This window comes from Catharus ustulatus, chromosome 10, assembly GCF_009819885.2.
Source record: "Catharus ustulatus isolate bCatUst1 chromosome 10, bCatUst1.pri.v2, whole genome shotgun sequence".
Classification (NCBI taxonomy): domain Eukaryota; kingdom Metazoa; phylum Chordata; class Aves; order Passeriformes; family Turdidae; genus Catharus; species Catharus ustulatus.
The window spans coordinates 17,179,024-17,198,012 of record NC_046230.1 but is presented as its reverse complement, the minus strand read 5'-3'; the positions used below and the strand labels follow the sequence as shown (position 1 = coordinate 17,198,012).

At 40.5% G+C, this 18,989-nt stretch overlaps 1 protein-coding gene across 2 annotated transcripts in view; it reads left to right on the top strand.

Annotated features, from left to right (window-relative positions):
• The window catches only part of PDE6D (phosphodiesterase 6D), a 33,420-nt gene extending 14,647 nt beyond the window's left edge, over window positions 1-18,773 (top strand). For both annotated transcript variants that reach the window (XM_033068620.1, XM_033068621.2), the window contains exons 2-5: window positions 11,551-11,639; window positions 14,777-14,902; window positions 15,699-15,804; window positions 18,145-18,773. In XM_033068620.1, the coding sequence (XP_032924511.1) occupies window positions 11,551-11,639; window positions 14,777-14,902; window positions 15,699-15,804; window positions 18,145-18,226 (403 nt within the window). In that variant the 3' untranslated portion in view covers window positions 18,227-18,773. The remainder of the gene's footprint in view (window positions 1-11,550; window positions 11,640-14,776; window positions 14,903-15,698; window positions 15,805-18,144) is intronic.
• Window positions 18,774-18,989: the final 216 nt, after the last annotated feature.

The following is an 18,989-nucleotide window of genomic DNA, read 5'->3' as shown; positions in this document are numbered from 1 at the left end:
CCAAAAAAACAAATACATGTTTCTTCTTGGCATTTTGTGAAAGGGAGAACATAGCCCAGTGTTTAGGAGTTCAGTGACAAGTAGATAGCTAAGATTTGAAAGGTTACCCACTAAAATGTTTAATTGTTTGTGATAACAAATTGCATAAAAAGAATTGTGCATTGCACAAGACTGAGTGAGAAATGAGTCCTTGCCCATACTCAGCAGGATCTGGTGAGGCTGGAACTACTGGAAAGTTTTCCAAGCAGAGTTAAGTTAGGAAAAGCTTACTGCTGGAACTTACTGCTTTTTTTCCAGAACTTTTTTTTTTTAATTCCAGCACTGTACTTAGTCTTTGTCCTCCTCTGATCCCAATAGATTCTGAAAGAATGTAATGAAAAAAGGAAACAAGGCAGGATGCAACAGGGTGGACATTTCCCCACAGTGGCTGCTTGCAATCCAGCTCTGGGAAGCTTTAGCAGATATGGAAGCATCTATTCCCAAAATACAGTTCCCTTACAGTGCAGTGCAAGGGAGCATCTCAGTGTCACAGGGCCGTCTGTGGGTCCTTGCAGAGCTGGTCAGGTGGCATTTGTTCTGAAAGCACAACTCTGCCTAGAATGGAGTTTATTTTTAGTATTTTAACCAAACAGCTTCAAGAGTTGGAAATTTCTGTAATTTTAATTACTCAAGCACTGTCATCCTGTGTTCAAGGAGTCTGACTTGAGGCTGATGATGGAGTGAAGGTGGTACCAGGCTGTTTAGACTTAAGCAAAATGTGTTTATGTTGGTTCATCTCTAAGAGTCCTTTAGACTCATAGTCCTCTCTGTCATTGTATGCAAAATTGATGGTCTCTTTGTACAAAATGGAGCCTGCCTGTCCCTGCCAGCAGTGAACAGCCATAGCATTTGTCCCAAGACTTTGTCCTTTCAGATTTACTGCTGGCTGCCTTTTGCAAAATTACTGCTGCAGTTCCTGGAGCTGGCAGTTTTGAGGACATTTTGAATACATGGAAAAGTGCTGTGTTTTCACTCATTTACTGGGCTCTCTTTTACACATAATGAAATGTGGAAGGAAACCTTGTCTAGTAAAGCATGTTAGAAACTTTGGATCAGGGGCATCCCTAGTTTTTAGAGTAGTAGAGATTTTTTTAGCTTAGGTGGCTACTTGCCTTATATCAGAAAAAAACAATTTGTGATGTTGAGCATGACCTATACACTGAATTCACTTTGAGCTCAAAATATACTTGAGTGTCCAGACTTAGAAAAGAAAAAGAAAATTTTCATAGGAGCTCTAGTTGAATTAATAAGAACTAAGGCAGGAAAAAATGCTGTATTTTCTCCCATGACTTTCCTATTTTGTATTTCTGGTGGTTTTTAAAGTTGTCTTAAAGAACAATAATATTGATAAGTTTCAGAGGCTTACACATTTTTCTAGTTTAGCACCATTTTGCTTCTATTGTCAGAGTCAATGCAGCCATTTTGCTGTCCTGCTTTAATATGGCATTTTAGACTCTAAAAAGTCATTTTAATTCTGAAAGCACTCCTCTTTATTTCCTTCCTGCTCCCCACTTCCATTAGTAATGCTTGGCAGTGATTCAGAACCACCCTGCATTTGAGATAGAGCGACTGAGAAACCAACAAAGGCAAGAGAAGCAGAGTGAAGGAAACCACTGGCACCCACCCCACAGCATGACTGCAGCAATCTGTGCTCCTGCAGTCACTCCAAGTTACAATAAGAGTTTCCATCAGCCAGGGAGCACAGTTCCTGGCTGCCTAAGGAGAGAGGCAGTATGTCTGTTCAAACATGAGTCTTGAAGCCAAACACCTCCTGAGATGTCTTTCCTCTTCTCTTACTAAATCATTGTGTGGCTGTGGACAAGTCTTCATGCTTATTTCCCAGTCTCTACAGCAGCAGTTATTAAAAAGCTACTTTGAGAACATGAGTTGAAGTTTTTGAAGCACAATTTAGTACTGGGATGGTTTAAGTTATTGATCATTGAGCTGCACTGTATTGCCTGTTCAAGGGGGCATCTTATTTCTCCAGGTAATCGATGAGGTTTGCCTCTTGTCTGGGGTGGCCCTTGGTAGATGACAGTGACAATGTGGAGCTGTGCAGGCTGGTGGCACAATTCATGCCAAAGCCAAATCTCTCACCAATTTCCAATCTTTTCTTAGAAGTTCATGATATATTAATGCCTCCAGTAAATTACCTATTCTTCTAAAATACATGAAACTGATAAATCTGTGGACTATTAGAAGAAGCCTTCAGAGCTCAATAGGCTGGTGTGCTAGAGAGCTCTGTATGAAGAGACATTAAATGAAGGAGAGAAAAAAGAAATTAAACACTAATGGGGAAAAAAGCACATAGCCACTACATGAGCACAGGCAGTTGGAAGTCATGGAAGCTTTCTGTGTTGTCAGTTGCTTATTTTACCAGGGGGATGCTTTCAGCCCAAGATATTGCTTGGAGTTGGATGGATAAACGGAACAGCAGGGGGACCTGCTGATGCTCAGCTTTGCCATTCTCAATAAACATCACTTTGCTCAATAGAGAAATTATTGCAGAGGCCTTCAAGGAACAAAGGCATTGACTGGCCACAAGCAGTGCTGAAAATACTGCCTCTTTAGAGTCTTTCAGGTTTGCTTTTTCTCCACTTTTCACACAAGGCTACAGGTCATTCAAGTGAGACTGTATGAAAATGCCAGCTAAGCAGCCATGTTTATCCCTTTTAAAAATTTGGTCAAAGCAGTCATTGTTCCTTTGCTCAGGTCTGTGCCCTTTTAATATGGGGAAGTGTGAAGATCCTTTTAGACATAAAAAATCCAATCCTTCAGTGTTGCAAAAGTGACATGAAATCAATCCAAGCATTCTTTTATAAGCAAGCCAATATAATGCATATTTTAAAACAGTTGAATAATTGTGTAAAATAAAGAGGCATATTGAGGTTTAAAATGCCTCATTCCATTAAAGATGATTTTATTGCATGACTGTCATGACATCAGCTCTGTAAAGGACAATAGTCCATAACAATTTACAGGGAACTAAATTCCTGTGAGGGCTTCTAGCTGCAGCCTTATCTATGAAAATGAAGTTATGCACCAGAACCTCTTGATAGATTGTTTCCATGAAACCCCCTCTAGTTCACTTATTGCTGAGAACCTTGAAATGTTACCATAATAGTTCAGCTGTGTAGAAATGATTGTTCTGAAGTAGTTAAGACAAAATAATTTCAATTGCTGAATCATTTGCAGTGTTTACTTGCAGAGAGGAAGATTGCTTGATGTGCTAAAATTAAAAAGTGGACAAACTGATTCCAATTATTTTGGGGTTTAAAGAATTTAACTTAATTTTAACTTAATTCTGGATATGGTTCCTCAAGCTGTCCTGCAACCTGTCTTACCTTTTGATACAGACCAGGCATCTTCTCTAAGGAAGTTCCAGTGTTTCGATTAAATTTTTATTTTCTCTTGTGTACATGGTGTCTCTGTTAGCTTTCTCCATAGTTATATTCAGTTTTGTTCTGAGCTACAAGCAACCCACTTTAAAATTATGCTCTGATAAAGCCCTATGGATTTTAAAGGTCACATTCTTTTCTCAGATGAATACAGCATTCCCATTGATTCACCTGCTGTTTTTACAAACTCAGAGTATTACTGATGACATTAATTATGTAAATATTCAAAGGGTTCTTAGCACAAGCTCAGGCTTTTTTTTTTTGAGATGCATTTAAAATGCAGGGAAGATGGGAGGAGTTGGGTGTTACTGGACTGGAAAAGAGAAAATCATTTTCTTAGTGCAATTCCTGCAAGGAATGATAAGTTTTTCCAAGTTATTGATTGTTTTACTACCTAGATTGTAAAGCAATCTCCACATGTGATCACATGTTGTTTTTCCTGCTGAGGCATTGGTGTAAAGGAATTCTGTCAAGGCTATTAAGATAAGTCAAAGAAAAGCCTAAAAAACACTGGCAGCCGAAAACAGCGGAAAACCACTACATTGCTTCAGCTTGCTTTTATTTTGGCACTGTTGTCTGGTTCTAGGAACCATTTTAACATCTGTCTCTAGAGGAAACAAAGCACAGTTTTAATAGTAGCAAACAGATCTGGCACAGAAGGCAGTTTGCTCCTTCTTACAGTGGAATCTGCCCCCTAAGCCAGTGATGTTTGTGTAGATTTGATTTGGAGCTTATTCCCAATTTGAACAACATTGTATTCATTGTACCACAAGTACATTTTGGGTTTTACTTTAAATTTTTTGGTTAGGGATCTCAAATCTTAGGGTATGGAGTTTGGTTTGAGATCAGAAGTGGTTTAGTCTCCCTGAGTTGAGCTTAGTTCCCAGAGAAGTGCCTGGCATGCTCTCCAGGAGCCTTGTCTTGCAGGCATTGCTGTTGTGCTGGGGTAACAGGGCAGTCTTCATCTGCTGCAGGCAGGAGCTGCTCAGGAATGTCACATGTTGTTGCTTTTGTCTGAAGAAATCAAAGGTTACTTGCAAATGCCTAATTTGGTTCCTATTGCTCAGCAGTGACAAAAATTGGTGGACTTTTTAAGAGTTAAGCTTCAGACTAGACTGATCTGGACACAGATGTAAACCTTGAAGCAATAGTGTCTAAATCCCTGTTCAGCTGTTTGCAAACCACTATAATTTATCCTTCTTTCCCTTCTTCCCTCCTTATGACCCTTATCTTCATCTTCAGTAAGTCTGTAACTCTTTCCTTTAAAATGTGCATCCATTTGCTTCTTGGTCCTTTGGTTTGAGGGAGAGAGGAAGAATCAGTGACATGGAAGCCTGGCTTAGCTGGCAGTACTTGTGGGTATTACCAAAGAAACAAAGCACATTCTCTTACCCTGCCTGCCCATGCTGGACACTTCTCCTTCCAGAGTCTAGAGCTTTCCATCTTCATTGTTTTTTTACAAGTACCTGCTTTTGTTAAGACTACTATAGGTGTCACAAATTCTGATTTAAATATTTAAGATTTGGAGAAATTTCACTGAATATTTTCAGACAGTTAATTGCCAACAGTGAAAATGAAACATTAATTTAAACTCTGCCTTATTTTGCTACGTAATGTCCCTAGGATGCTGTGGAGTAGAGATGGATGTTAGTTGCTAATTTTGATGAAAATACTGAATAATATTTGTATCTTACAACCTAAACTGTTTGAAGACACAGCTGTTTAACTGGATAAAAATTTTACTAGCAAATGCTGGGTGTAGGTTTACTTCATTTCCAGTGTTTGTAGAGATAAACAGATTCTGTACTTCTCTAGTTTATTGGTGTCCCATTGCAGTTGATCTGGTGAGAAGACCTAGTTTGCATTTTTGTTGCAGACTTTTGCAGTGTGCTCAACCTGAGCCCTGCTAAGTTGAAATGTATTCTGAGGTTCAAGCAGGAAATACTTTGTGTGAACACAGCACAGCTTCAGAATGGTCACTGAAGGTGCAGGGAGGATGTGACACACAGCAGGGAGCTTCGCTGCAGGATCACCCTTCTGCCTAGTAGGAATGGTCACAGATCTGTCTACTTAACACAATAGAAGGGAGAAACATTAACTTACGCCCTTTTAGCATAATCTGTTACAGCTAAGGCAAGGTTGGCATGGTGTACAGAAACTCATGTAACTGTCTTTCCAAATACGGGCCAAGAGCAGCTTCATCCAGAGCTGTCTAATGGATGTTAGATGGAAATTCGTTGTGGTGATACCAGATCTGTGCAGGCACACACAAAGATGTAAGGCAGAAAGTATAAAGGGAAGTTCAAAGTATAGAGGTATATGACATTGTGTTGATCTTTTTGCTGTGATGTTGTAGGCAAATACATCCTCTGATTGCATCATTTGCTGTGAAATTACTTTGTTGGTTGCTGAGGATTTTTGCTGCATTTTGTCATGTGGTTCACATTAATCTATGGATCTCCTTGGCTTCTGTTGCACAGCAATTTGTTCTGTACAGGAGACTTTAAAAGCAGGCTCTTCTACAGCAAGTGAAGGAGTGCCAGGAGTGCTTTGAAGGGATAATTGGCTTCCTTCCATTTGAGGATTTAATAGAGCATCTTTCCAGTCCCCAGCACCTCCCATCATTTGGGAGCACAGTAACCCATATCTTGTGCATCACTCCAGGAGAGTTGGTTTATAATAGATGAGTTTTTAAAAAGTTCTGCCCCTGTAAGAGCTGTCACAGCATGTTTGCTGTCTAATCAGGAACTCCACAACGTGTGCTGCTTTTTGAGAGCAGAAGTTGACAGTACTATACCCCAAGGTTCCAGTAATGTTTGAGGAACAACTTCCAGGTTTTGTGTGTTGGTATTCCTGTACACAGAACGGATGGCTGCTCATTCAGTAGATTGGATTTTGCACTGAATTTCATCCTTAGGCTAGGAGGAACACTGCCAGCATGTGTACTTGTGGTTTATTAAACAGCAGGCAGCAGCATTTCTCTTGAGTGTGAATTCAAGGACCTGAATCAGCAGAACCTCTGTGCATATGCTTAAATTTAAGCACACAATTAGGAGTTCTGTGGAAGAGGGATTTGGGAATTGTAATAAAAAGGGAGAGTAGAGATGGCAGAGATTACAGGATGAATGGCATGAGTGGAGGAGCACAAGGCCATTTAGGTGGTCTACTTTGTAGTCCTGTAGCTTGGTAGTTACTTAGTATAATTTATATTGGTCCTTATTCCTCAGACTGGATTGAAACAACTGGGATGCAAATACTCTTCTGGGAAAATATGTCTGATATAAATGTAATCCCTAAAGTTTAATCTTTACTTCCCTGTAAAGTAACATGTTTGCCTATGCCACCACTGCCTGGTAGTGTCTGCTTTTCACAACAGACCCTGTAAAATCAGGAGTGAAGGTTGATGAGTCCTCATCAGAAGCTTTTTCGGGTGTACAACAGAGATTGTTGTCTGAATTGTTCAGGGCTTTCAGCTCCACCTTCTCCCACAGGACAGGTCTCATTAACATGTAATTGTTGAGTTGCTGTTTGCACCTGGTGGGTAGTGAACTGTTTTTAATGTTGTATTCATGTGGAAAAAAAAAAAAAAACTGGCAGAGATGATGAAAGACCTTCCTTCTAGGAGTGGTTATGAGCATTAGCCTTGTTTTTTATTATGAAATGTAAGAGTACAACAGCTCCTGAGGTTTTAGAATGGTGTAGACATAGACAGCAAGGAATAAAATGAAAAATGGATCTTTTTAATAAAAGAAACGATATTTACTGTTTGCCACAGCCTTTGAGATCTTCAAGAACTGCTAAACATTACAACATTCAAATAATAGTCAGGGAGATTGAGGCAGAACTTCTTTTAACTCCATACTACTTTAATGATAAATTTTGTTTGTACTCATTCTCTTCCTCAAGGCTACTCTTAATTACAAGTGTGGTTAGACAATATTTTGCAATGCTAATACACTGAAAGATAACGATGTACTTTTCCATTTGTTTGAACCAAGTGATCTCTATGACAGATAAAAAAAGAAAGAACTTCTGACATCAGAGGTATTCAAGAAAGCAAAATTTGGATTTAGAAATGCACAAACCATTTCCCTTCATCAGGCTAAGCAAAGTAAGGGAGGGAGCTAATTCATGTCGTGTATATAAAGCAAATCAAGTTCCAGCTACTACAAAGCTTTTATGTAAGACTTTGCTGACCCAATAGGTGGTGGAATATAAATAGATCAACAGTACACCCTTCCTTCTGCTGTTCTACCTAATCCTTTCTTGCCTTCAGGACTGAAGAGTATTTGATCTATTGAGTCTTCAATCAAACATCATTTCCAAAAAAAAAATCCCAAGCCCACAAATTACAAATGAATGCAAATGTAATGGTGTAAGAGTGAGAAACTGAATTAGGAATACAGTACTGTTCTTCTGTTCTTCCTCCCCTCCCATATACAAACTTCACAAAGCTGGAGCTGCCTGGCTTCCTACTTGCTCCTAGCTACCCCTGTCAAATGGCTTAACATGAACCTCTTCACAAAGAGTAATTGTCTTAGACCAATATTAATTTACTTTCCCCTTTTCAATAATGCTTAAAATGCCCTCATCGTTCTGCCTGCAGGTCTCCACTGCTGCTCAGGAGGTGGAGCACTCTTTATTTTTAGTAACAATATCTCTCATGCTGGGGTGGAAGAATCTTAAACCAATTAAACACATTAGAAGATAATAGTGTGTGTGGGTTTGGTTCAAGATCTCAATTTTCTTCACTCTGGGGTATGTCCTATTACCAGCCTTCCTATCCAAGATGACAGAAATAGTGTTGATAAGCTGCTAACTGGGTAAGCAGTACAACCACTGCTGTGTATCAGGTATTCCTGTATCAAGAAATCACTTGTGATGGGGTTTGCCTCTTTTTTGTTTTAATTCTATTAAAGTTTTATACATTATCTCAGTTTTGACTAAAACTTTTTTTCAGATGCCTGTTTCTTTTTAAAAGTTTATTTTTTAAAAATAATTAACCTCTTGTACATGAAGTGTTTTTTCCAATAGAAAGAGATTGTGTGTGTGTCTGCTTTTAAGATTTGATGATTTGTTCTTCCCTTTTAGTAATGTTTAGTTATTGGGAAAAAAACTAAACTTCTGAACTGGCTAGTGTATTCTGATCCCTTCAAATATGTCTGGACCACATATTTTACGCTTTGTATACACTCTGATTAGCAGGTTGATTTTGTTTCTTCATTTGTGGAAGTTGGAAAAGCATGCCCTGAACCAGCACATGGACTTGTCAAGGTCAGAAAGCCTGTGATTACACTGGAATTAAACCTTTCTTTATTTGATAAGGAATTTACACAGGCTAACAATGTTCAGATTGTTTAAATAGAAGGTATTTTCTAGGAACTGTGGCATGCATTGCTGCATGCATGAGACATGGTCTCCTGAGCAGGGGTAGAGCCTTGAGCTTTTTATTAATTCATCACCTTGAATTTGATAGTCATAATACAAAGCATGAAGGCAGGCTGTCCTGCATGGAGTTACTTTTGCAGTGGGACAGCAATAAACAAAATAGCATAAAGATAGCACTTTATAGCTGTCCAACACCCCAAATGTTAACATACATTTTAAATGTGAACATTGTCCAGCACAGTAACATAACTTGGATTATCTTTCTTGGACTGGACTGAGAGAGAAATCCTAGTAGGGAGAAGTTACAGAGGTCAGTAGTGTACAGTAGTGTTTCCTCTCACCAGAAATAGTAGGTCACTAACACTATAACTGTGTATTTCATGTAAGAATAATAATTAAGCTGTCAGGCTGCTTCTCACTCAAGGGCACTTCTAATATAATACTTTTGAAAATGGTAAATGTGATTTCAGAGTGCTCAAAAAATTGACAAGGGAAGAGGGATGGGAAGGTGAGGCAAGTCATGGCAAGCAAAAGGAATGGTCCATTAGTTAGAGTACTGATACAGCAGTTGAGAGGCTGAATCAGTTCCTTTGGAGTGCTGGGTTTGCTGTCCTGGTCAGTGTTTCATTTCCAGTTCAGAGGAACTTGGCTAGTGCTCAGTTTGGCTCTACACAGCCTGTGGCCAAACCTGGGAGCTTGTAACTCTTACTGATACTGATAGTGAACAAACAGCAAATAAATACTTGTGAGAGGACCATTTTTTAAAGGTAGTACAGGTATTTGATAATCAAGTGCCCAATTTACTAAATTACTGTTCAGCTAATAGTTAAGAGTGTTTGCGTTGCAAAGTGCCGGGAAGATAAATGAGTTTGTCAGTGAGATGCTCAGATGGTCTCATTTGTTATTTTCCCCTTGTACGTGGCATTTGATAGATGGCACACTGCTTTCTATGCAAATAGCTTCACCCTGTCTAATGTGTATGTTTGTGTGTGGGAAGATGTATGGGAAAATGGTGGAATTTTTGGCATTTTAAATTACAGCTGGGGCAGTTCCATCCTGCAGGTTGTGTCGGCTGAGGAATTTGAGTTTTTCAGCCAACACCACATGAAATGCCCAGCCCTGATGCAGGTTCTTCTTGCCATTCTGCTGTTCATTTTCTCTCTGACTTCCCTGCCAGTCCCTGTCTCCCTTGGGTTGCTGACTGGGAAGAGAGCTCCACTTTGCAGCTTCCTGCTAGGCTGTGGAGGTGCCAAACAGGGCCCTCCAGGGGATGCTTTTCATCTTCTGCCCCTTTCTCTTTTGCCTTAATCCCAGAACAAGTGGTAGATACAATCAATGTGTTTGGAACAGGTCTCCAAGGACTTGAGCATGCTGCCCTATGCTCCCTCTTCCCATGCCCCAAGTTGTTGCTAAATTTTGTGTGAATAGACCCTGTGCATACATTCCCTTTGTCTTTTCAGTGGGGAAAGTCTGACCAGCCTTTAGCAAGGGAAAGACTCCTCACATCTCTGCTGAAGCAGCCATCTTTCCTTCCCCTCCTCCACACACATAATTTTAAAACAAATGTTCACCTGTGATGCAAAATTTGCTGAAGCATCTGTTTCTTCCTGGGAGCTCTGGAAAAACGTGATCAGTGTGATGAGTTTGTGTGAGTCTGCCTGGAAACTGTGTGTGCTAGAGGATGAGTTCAATATTCAAATCTCCAAGAGCTTCTGTTTACACCCATGTCAAGGTTCATATATCCCTCTTCTGTCTCCACCTCCCCAGCCAGTTCCTTGAGGCAGTACTGAGTGTGAAGGGTGCACTGCCATAAAGCAGCCAAAGGGAGCTCCCTGAAAGGCTCTGGTTTGTGTGGGCTCATCCCACAGATCCTGCTCTGTTCTGACACTGGTGAATCCTCAGAGCCACCCTGAGGAGCTGCAGAGCCGGAGGGTCTGAGGTTTATGGATGGCTGAGTTCCTGTTCAGGATGGCATCATGCAGATGTGCAGGCTCCTTGTTTTGAGCTGTCAGTGTCTGAGTTATCCTGTGAGATTTTTCAAAGGTGTACTTGCCATTATTAACTGTCCCTTTGGAAATATGAATATTTCCTACTTACCTATAGATTTATTGACTAATTCACCAATTGGGGCATTTTGGAGGCTGGCACAGCCTTACTTGCTGAGAGTGAAAAGAGATCTCTCTTTGCTTAGTGCTCAGCTGCTGAAGAATTCCCATGAGTGGCAGTTACGAGGTCAACAGCAATAGAACAACCCTTGATGTTAATATTTTGTAAGCTAAGAAAACAAGCTTGATTGGATGTTATTTTTTTCTCATGTTATGTAGAATGGACTCCTTTTCCTGGTGTTTTTCAAATTCTGGAGAAAAGCAATTGTTTGTGTAGAATTATCTGTTATTGTTAGCAATATTCTTGCTTCTCCACAGCATAGTGACATTGCCTTTGTCCTTTAGAAGCAATGGAAAATGATAAATGAGGTTAACAAGCTTCAGTCTAAAGTGAAAACTAAATCAGTGGCTATAAAATTCTTGTTGCATTCATTCTGGTCAGGGGTTGGTTTGTTCCTTTATTCTCAGGGAAAAAGCATCTCTTTTCCTTGGCCTCCTGAGAACCAGAAACCATGACTGAAACTCATCTGGAGTAGACTATTTCAGAGCTCAGCAAAGAACAGTACACACAGCATTTAGGGATATAGATAGCTTGTTTTCCTTATTTGCTTCCCAATCAGAAATTGGATGAACCTTCGGGATGCAGAAACAGGGAAAATCCTCTGGCAAGGAACAGAAGATCTGTCTGTACCTGGAGTGGAGCATGAAGGTACTGTGTGACTTTATTGGGCATTTGGGGCTGGGTGGTGCTGCATGTCTGGGTCACCTGAGTTGCAAACATACCCCTGCTTTGAAGGACAGATGTCAGCTTTGTCACTTGGGCATATGTGCTCACTGTGCCTCAGATTCTCATTGCAAATAAAACAGGAACCATCATCTCCATCAGAGGAACTTAGAGAATTAATTGGAACATACTCTGGCCTGAGATTAATGCCCATTGTACAAGGAATAGTTAAGACTTTATCTGGTGCACAGTTCAGTCATTCATCTAGAAGATGGATGAGTGCAAACTGTGGCAGATGCAGAGGACAGCAATTAGGAGAAGCCACTGAAAAGATTAAATATGGGAGGATGGTCTTCCTTGGGAGAAGAGACAAAAAAAGCAGTTCTTGTATGTCTTGGCTAGAAAAGAAATCTGAGGTAGATAGGTTATGCTCAATAAACAGACTGAGAAATCCAACAAAGCAGGGTAATGTGATGGTGAATTAAAAGGTGTGGAAAAATGCGGTTCTGATACAGTCCTGCAGCAGGAGCAGTGAGGGCAAACACAATAATTGTTCTACAATTAAATCCATATGTGTCTTAAAGTCACTATATATGTGTGTGTATGTTCTGTGGCCATTCAGGGCAAAACACAGTCTAGACACAGCAAATGCAGAACCAAATATATAGCAGAGTCAATAAAATACATTTTCTTTAAACAGGATTTGTATTTGCTTTTTAAACATGAATTCTATTTTATCTAAGTTTCATATAAAATGAACTCTTAAGTTTCAAATCATGATACTGTATTATTACCTTAATTTACTATTACCATTTAGATGAAATAGAAACAATATTAATGTGGTATTGGATTGCTGCCACAGTCTTAACATTAAACTGCCTTAAGTAGTAAAAATCACAGCCTGAGCACCTGAAACTGGAATTAATCATCTAAACCAGCTTTTGACAGCAGGAGCTTTTCCAGTCAGCTCTATTCAGTGACAAGGCATTTGAAACTGGGAGGCAATTTGGAAGATGCAAATCTGTAAAGTTTGGTTTCTTCCAATATACAAGCAAATCTTGGAGTAAGTTGCTGAAGTGTAGCTCTTAGAGAATCCCCCCAGCCAGCTTTAATTCATGACATACAGCTCATCCTTTTATTAGCTAAGAAAATGTGTAGCTTAAAATGTAAAATCAGTTTGGCTAAGATAACTGGCTTTCTTGTATGTCCCAAATATTTAAGGTAGCTTTATTAAAAGTAAATGAAAACATAATTATATGGGTATTTTAATTGGATTTCAGTTTCAAACTAAATGGTTCAACCCAAAATTACTTGCAAGTAAATAAGAAATGTGTCATTCAATACTTTCTAATCTAATGAGCATTAATCATCTGACTAAATGTATGTTAACCATGTAAGTGCTTAAATAAATGTGCAGGTATAGTGTATATATAGTACATCCTCAAGGTAACAAAAAGCACTAGTAAATTTAGGATTAAGTCTATGCTTATCTGCATCCCAGCATGTTTTAAAATGGAGTTAACTGATGAGACTCAAACTTCCTTCTTTTCTATTTTAATAGAAAAAAAAAGAAGTATAAGTAAAATAAGCTTAAAATAAGTAATTTCAATTAAAATTTTTGCTTGATGGTATAAAGATAAATTAAAATGGCTTAAATCAGATGTTTAAAGACACTGCATTCCTACTTTTATTGGAACTAACTATTTATTTGGCAGTTTTACAGTGTTAAAACAAACATTCTCAGGACTCTGTCTTGGGGATTAAAGAAATGAAATTACTAAATTGCAGAATAGTTTTAACGAGTCATTTTACACTTAACTGCAAAGGGATGTTTATCCATGGTGTAGTCTGTACCAGTGAGGGCAGTAAAGGATGGTGCCATGCTGATTTCCATGGTAGAAAAAATATCATAAAAATAATTGGATATCTTTTACATTTAAACATTTAAAACTCTTGCCTTACACTTCTAATTTTCTCTTTAATCTTCTTTTTTAAATTTTTTTTTTACCAAATTGTGGGCTGTGTACTTCTCTTTGGGGTAGGATGCTGGCTTGCATTCCCTAAGCCTCCAGCTCTTGAGACTGCTGTCATATCAAGGTCCTACTCCATTAAACTATTCTACATGAGATTTGCTTGGGCTTTGGGAGACTCTTCCTGTTATTAAACAGCAGCCTGCTCCCTGCTCATGGATGTTTTGATATGCTTTCCATTTTGGAACAATTTGGCTCATAAAGCACATGCCAGCTCTTTTCCCTCCTGTCTTTACTTCTAAAAAATTCACATGAAACATTCTCTAATATGCAGGAAGGGCTGTTCACAATCACACCACTGAAGTATGATGGGCTTTGGAGATTTTTACTGGTTTGACTCCTCCCTCATATTCTCCTGATTAGGACTCTTAATCAGTGCTCTCAAACTGTCCCTTCTCTTACTCCTCCACCTCTAAAAAAAAATCATCTTGTGAAATATCCACCAGGTACAGTTTGCCACTCGCTGTTGGTGTCACACCCATTTCAAGAGCCCAGAAACCTGCATTGTCAAATTGCTCTCCTAAACCTTCCAGTGTGGTTCTGGCTTTACAGCCTGGGTAGGTCTCAGTGCTAACAGGCATTTGCTTCTACAGGACCCTTCCCAGAGCTCAGATGGCTGAGGAAGTGCTGCTGGGCTGATTTGCTCTGGCAATGCACAGTCTGAAAGGAAGGAAAAGTGAGAAGGAATAAGAGGCTTGGTGTGCTAAGCAGCCCTTTGGCTGACAGTGACCTTCAGCACAATTCTTAAAGTGAAAATTTAAGTTGCATCTTGTATTTCAACTTGAAAAATTATGGGGTTTAGTAACAAACAACTAAGAACCAGGAGTCTGGTTCTGAGAGATCAGTGTTGTATGAGTTCTGTCATAAGTTTAATTCTTGGCTGTGGGCAAGGTACTTAAGGTATTTGCATCTTGGACTTCACTCTTGCAAATGTAAAAACAAATGTAAAAACAAAGTCCTTTGTGTTTGCATTTTTCCTGCTGATATGATCCTGAATTAGTCCTAATCATTATTTCCAAGTATATAATAATAGTACCTGCAGAAGCTGGATTTTATTGTGTCCAAATAATGCTTCTTTTATCTGTTTCACAGCTCGAGTTCCTAAAAAAATCCTGAAATGCAAAGCAGTATCTCGGGAGTTAAACTTTTCCTCAGCAGAACAAATGGAAAAATTCCGTCTGGAACAGAAAGTTTATTTCAAAGGGCAGTGTCTAGAAGGTATGGATGTGCTCTGTGTGCTGCAGCACAGGGACTGACCCCCAGCAGGACAGGGATTAGAGTGACTAAAATGGGTTGAATGTGGTGATTTTAATTTTTCAGAGTAGCACTGAAGCACTCATCTTGTCAGGACTAATGGGCCACAGTATTAAGGATAGCATTTCATAAGTGTATTAACACTTTGTTATGTAAGCAAAAAAGCTGGGTAATCATGCTGGAGGGCATAAATCCACCACAGGCTGCCTGAGGGAAAGAAACAGGTTATTTCAGAGTCAGCTATTACTGGAATTCCTGGGTCTTCTTCAGAGTGCCAGACTGGAGCCTCTGGTTTACCTGGATTACAGCAGTGACCCCACAATTGCACATCTGACCCCCCTCACTGCAGTGCACCTCTTAATCTGGGCTGGAGGAGGGGTAGGTATAATTGAGCTCCGTGTCTTTTGGGCAACCAGTTGCACACTTAACCTCAGCTGGATCCCAGGAATGTCTGCAAGAGGAGGAGTGTGGTTTCCCTGTTCCCAATAAGATGTGTTGAAATTTTTCACCGAATGCCAAGGAAGTGGTGTGACCTTATCAGTACCATCAGCTATGTTGGAAAGGGAGTATCTGCTCTAAAAGGAGGGTAGGGTTCAGTGCAGTTTAAGCTGTACAAAGTAATTTAAATGTAAAATGTTGGCAGCCCAGCAGGACAGTTTAGGGAGTTTCCCAGCCTATCAGGTGAAAAGCAAAAGGGCCATTTGTGAATTTTCTTCTTTCAAATGCCTCTGGTTATTTTTTTATTTTTTTCACTTTACAGAATGGTTCTTTGAATTTGGTTTTGTGATTCCTAACTCCACAAACACTTGGCAGTCCTTGATAGAGGCAGCACCTGAATCACAGATGATGCCAGCTAACGTTTTAACGTGAGTGCCTTGGGCTTGCAGAATCTGAAAGCAGGCAAAGCAAAAGCAGTGTGTGGCATTTCCTTGGGAGCAATGGTGGGAAGGGGGAGAGGGAGCTGCTATCAAATCTGAATCACCTCACTGCTGTTAGTTGTTGAGAGATAAAAGGGCCAACCTCATTACCTTCCTTCCCTAGGTTCAATTTCCATTAATATAGCAATGAAGGTTTGGAGAAAGTGAAACTGATTCTTTAATAAAGTTGCTTAATTTTTTTGGAAGATGAATCGTGAAAGGATTTTAAAATGTTTTACAGCTTAATACCCGTTACATCCAGGGGAAAAAAACCCATCAGATTTTTGGGCCATTTTTAAATCAGCTATTGATCACTGACTCTTGTCCAAGGTAGTTTAGTTCATGCAATATATCACCTATAATACTGCTCTAGTGTTTGTTTCATCACTGTAACATTTTGCTGAGCTTTGTGTCTTCAACGCTGGCTTATCCACATTTAGTGTATGTGCATATATGTACATTTATATATGCTATGCACAGAGTTGTACCTGGGGCTAAAATTCCTTTAATTGGTAGGAATCAGTTATTTTACAGTACCCTGCAGGAAGAGTCACACACACCCCTCACAAAGTCTACTCCTGTGCACCTGTGTCCACCTGGGCTCCTGAGCAGGGCAGTGATGCCTCAGATGTGTCACAATAATGGGCATTGCTCAGTGTGGGCAGCCAGGTTCCAGCTTTTGGGGATGATGGAAAAGGCTCCTGGAAGGAGGCTCTTGGGAAGGGTAACCATCCTCACTGCAGTGCTGGGTGGGTGCTGGCAAGCACACAAGGAGTGTACTGCCAGAAACAGAAGGGTTTGGGAACCCTGCTGCCAACAAGAGGTAGACAGGGAGCAGCCAGTCTCACTGCAAGGTCATTGTGTCCTTTGGAAGACCTCCCTCTCCAGCATTTTCCCTCTCATTCCCTGTCTGGAGCAAAGCCAGTTGCATAAAGAAGGTACTGGGATAGGAGCTACCGTCAGTGATTCCCATTCACAGCACGTTTCAGAGAGAGAGCAGCTCAGAGGAGAGCACCAGTGTTCCAGTAGTGCTCCTGGCACAGCCTGCTCAGAGCCTTGGAGGTGCTGCACACACCCTCAGCTCCCAGAGCTGGGCACTGTCAGTCAGTATAGGAGGAGCCAGATTTGGGAACCAGAGTAAAGAAACAAAGACATCTGACAAGTTGATTTTGATCATCACAGGAATTCAAGACGTTTTCAGGACTGGGAGTTAAGAGAAGCTAGTTTTCAAATGACCTTGAGGATTTTCCAATGTTCCATTTGTTCTCTGAAGTATGTCCACTTGTAGTGGGGAGCCTAGATCTCTTTCTTCTATTCACAGAGGTATCCTAAAGTCATTCTTGAGGCTTTTCAGTAGAACTCTCCAGCCCAAGGAAATCCAAAGGGGAATTTGTGGCTCACAGAAGTCATCATTCTATAGTTACCAAGATTTAGAGAGCCCCTCATTTTCTGACATTCCCAAAGACCTCATGTTTGTCTTGATGTTTCCAAACCAGGAGAGAATGGAGATGTGATATTTGGTGCTAACCAAGGCACTCTGCAGGAAGAGTTCCCAGGATGACCAAGTATCAAATTGAGAATGTTCCCTGACATTTAACTTCAAGCATTGTTCACACCACAGCCAAACCTTGCACTCTCAGCAGGTCCAGTGTTACAAACACCAAGAGCCACAGTGGAGGTAGAACTGCTGCTTTGGTTTTCAAGATCCAGGTTGTTTAGACATGGTCAGATCACACTGCTCAGGTGTCCAGGTGTTGCAATGGTCCCAGAGTTCTTATTTTATGTACCAAAATCTCAAAAGTCAGCAAGTAAATCCCCAGAGCTTCTGTTACACCCAAATCCACATTTCCATTGCTGTTTGTATAAAATATGCCTTTAAGCACTTCTTGAGGGAAATGACTGCTAAGTTGGTTGATGTAGCTTGCTCAGCACTAGAGGACAGAGAAGGAGAATAAAAAAAGAATTCCCATTGGTTTCCACAATTCCTGCAGGAGACAGGGGCCTGAAGGTGCTGGGACTGCTAGTTTATTTTTAGCAAAAGGAGTGAGCAGGAGTGCTGTCCGAGCACTCTGCAGCCTGATCAGTACTGGGCTCAGATGGGGGGAACATCCCACACAGGATGGGAGATTCCTCAGTCCTGACTGACCCTGACCAGGACAGCGCTCACTGTGTGCAGCTCCAGACCAAAAAGATCATGGTGTGGGGTGGTCAGGGTGAGAGCATGGAGAGAAGCAAACATGTCCATGCATCCTTCTAATGCTTCTTCTTTCTCCTCTTTTCCTCCTGCAGTGGTAATGTTATTATAGAAACCAAATTCTATGATGACGATCTTCTCGTAAGCACTTCCAGAGTGAGACTTTTCTACGTTTGAGATGGGGCTTTTTGGAGCTGTTTTAGTTTTCCTCCATACAGTTCTTGGTGCAGAACCCCCCGACTATCCAGTGGAAGACACTCCTGTAGGCAGTGACCCTGGGGACCAGCTCAGCGTGGGTTGTGACCTTTGCCCATCAGTTATTTTGCTTTCTCCTCTGACAAGACCAGACCAAATCCTCAGAGACGGGGCCATCTGCTCAGCGATGCCCTCAGGAAGAGAGGCTGTCTCTGAACACAGGCAAATGATGGTCATGCAGAACCAATACTGTAAATTTATGTTAGTATCTTCCTTTCTACTTCTCTGGACCCTGGTATAATGTCTCATTTCCACTCATACCAAACTCTCAATGCTTTTCTTTCGGGGTTGACCTTTTCATTTTTCTCATGTTGTAGATTTTTATCCTTTCACTGGATTTCTGTGTAACCTGGTCCACATATCCTCTTACCCCAAACTTGTAAAATAGACTGTGATATCACCTAATGTAATTAAAACAAATTTCTCAATTAAAACATTCCTACCGTCCAAAGAAGGGAAGAAATGTTAATTTTGTGTGTTTTCCTTTCTGTTACAGAAATGTACCTCAGCAGGCACACACTCCCATCACTCAAGCCAGCATCACAACAGAGCTTTCCACTTCCCTGCCCCTTCCATACCCCCCATCTACATTAAACTTGTCTTCCTCCAACTGGCTACATCAGAAAGGTGTCCTGTCTTCCCTGACCAAGGCTTCTCCTTGGCCTCCCCTCTGTCTGTTAATCCC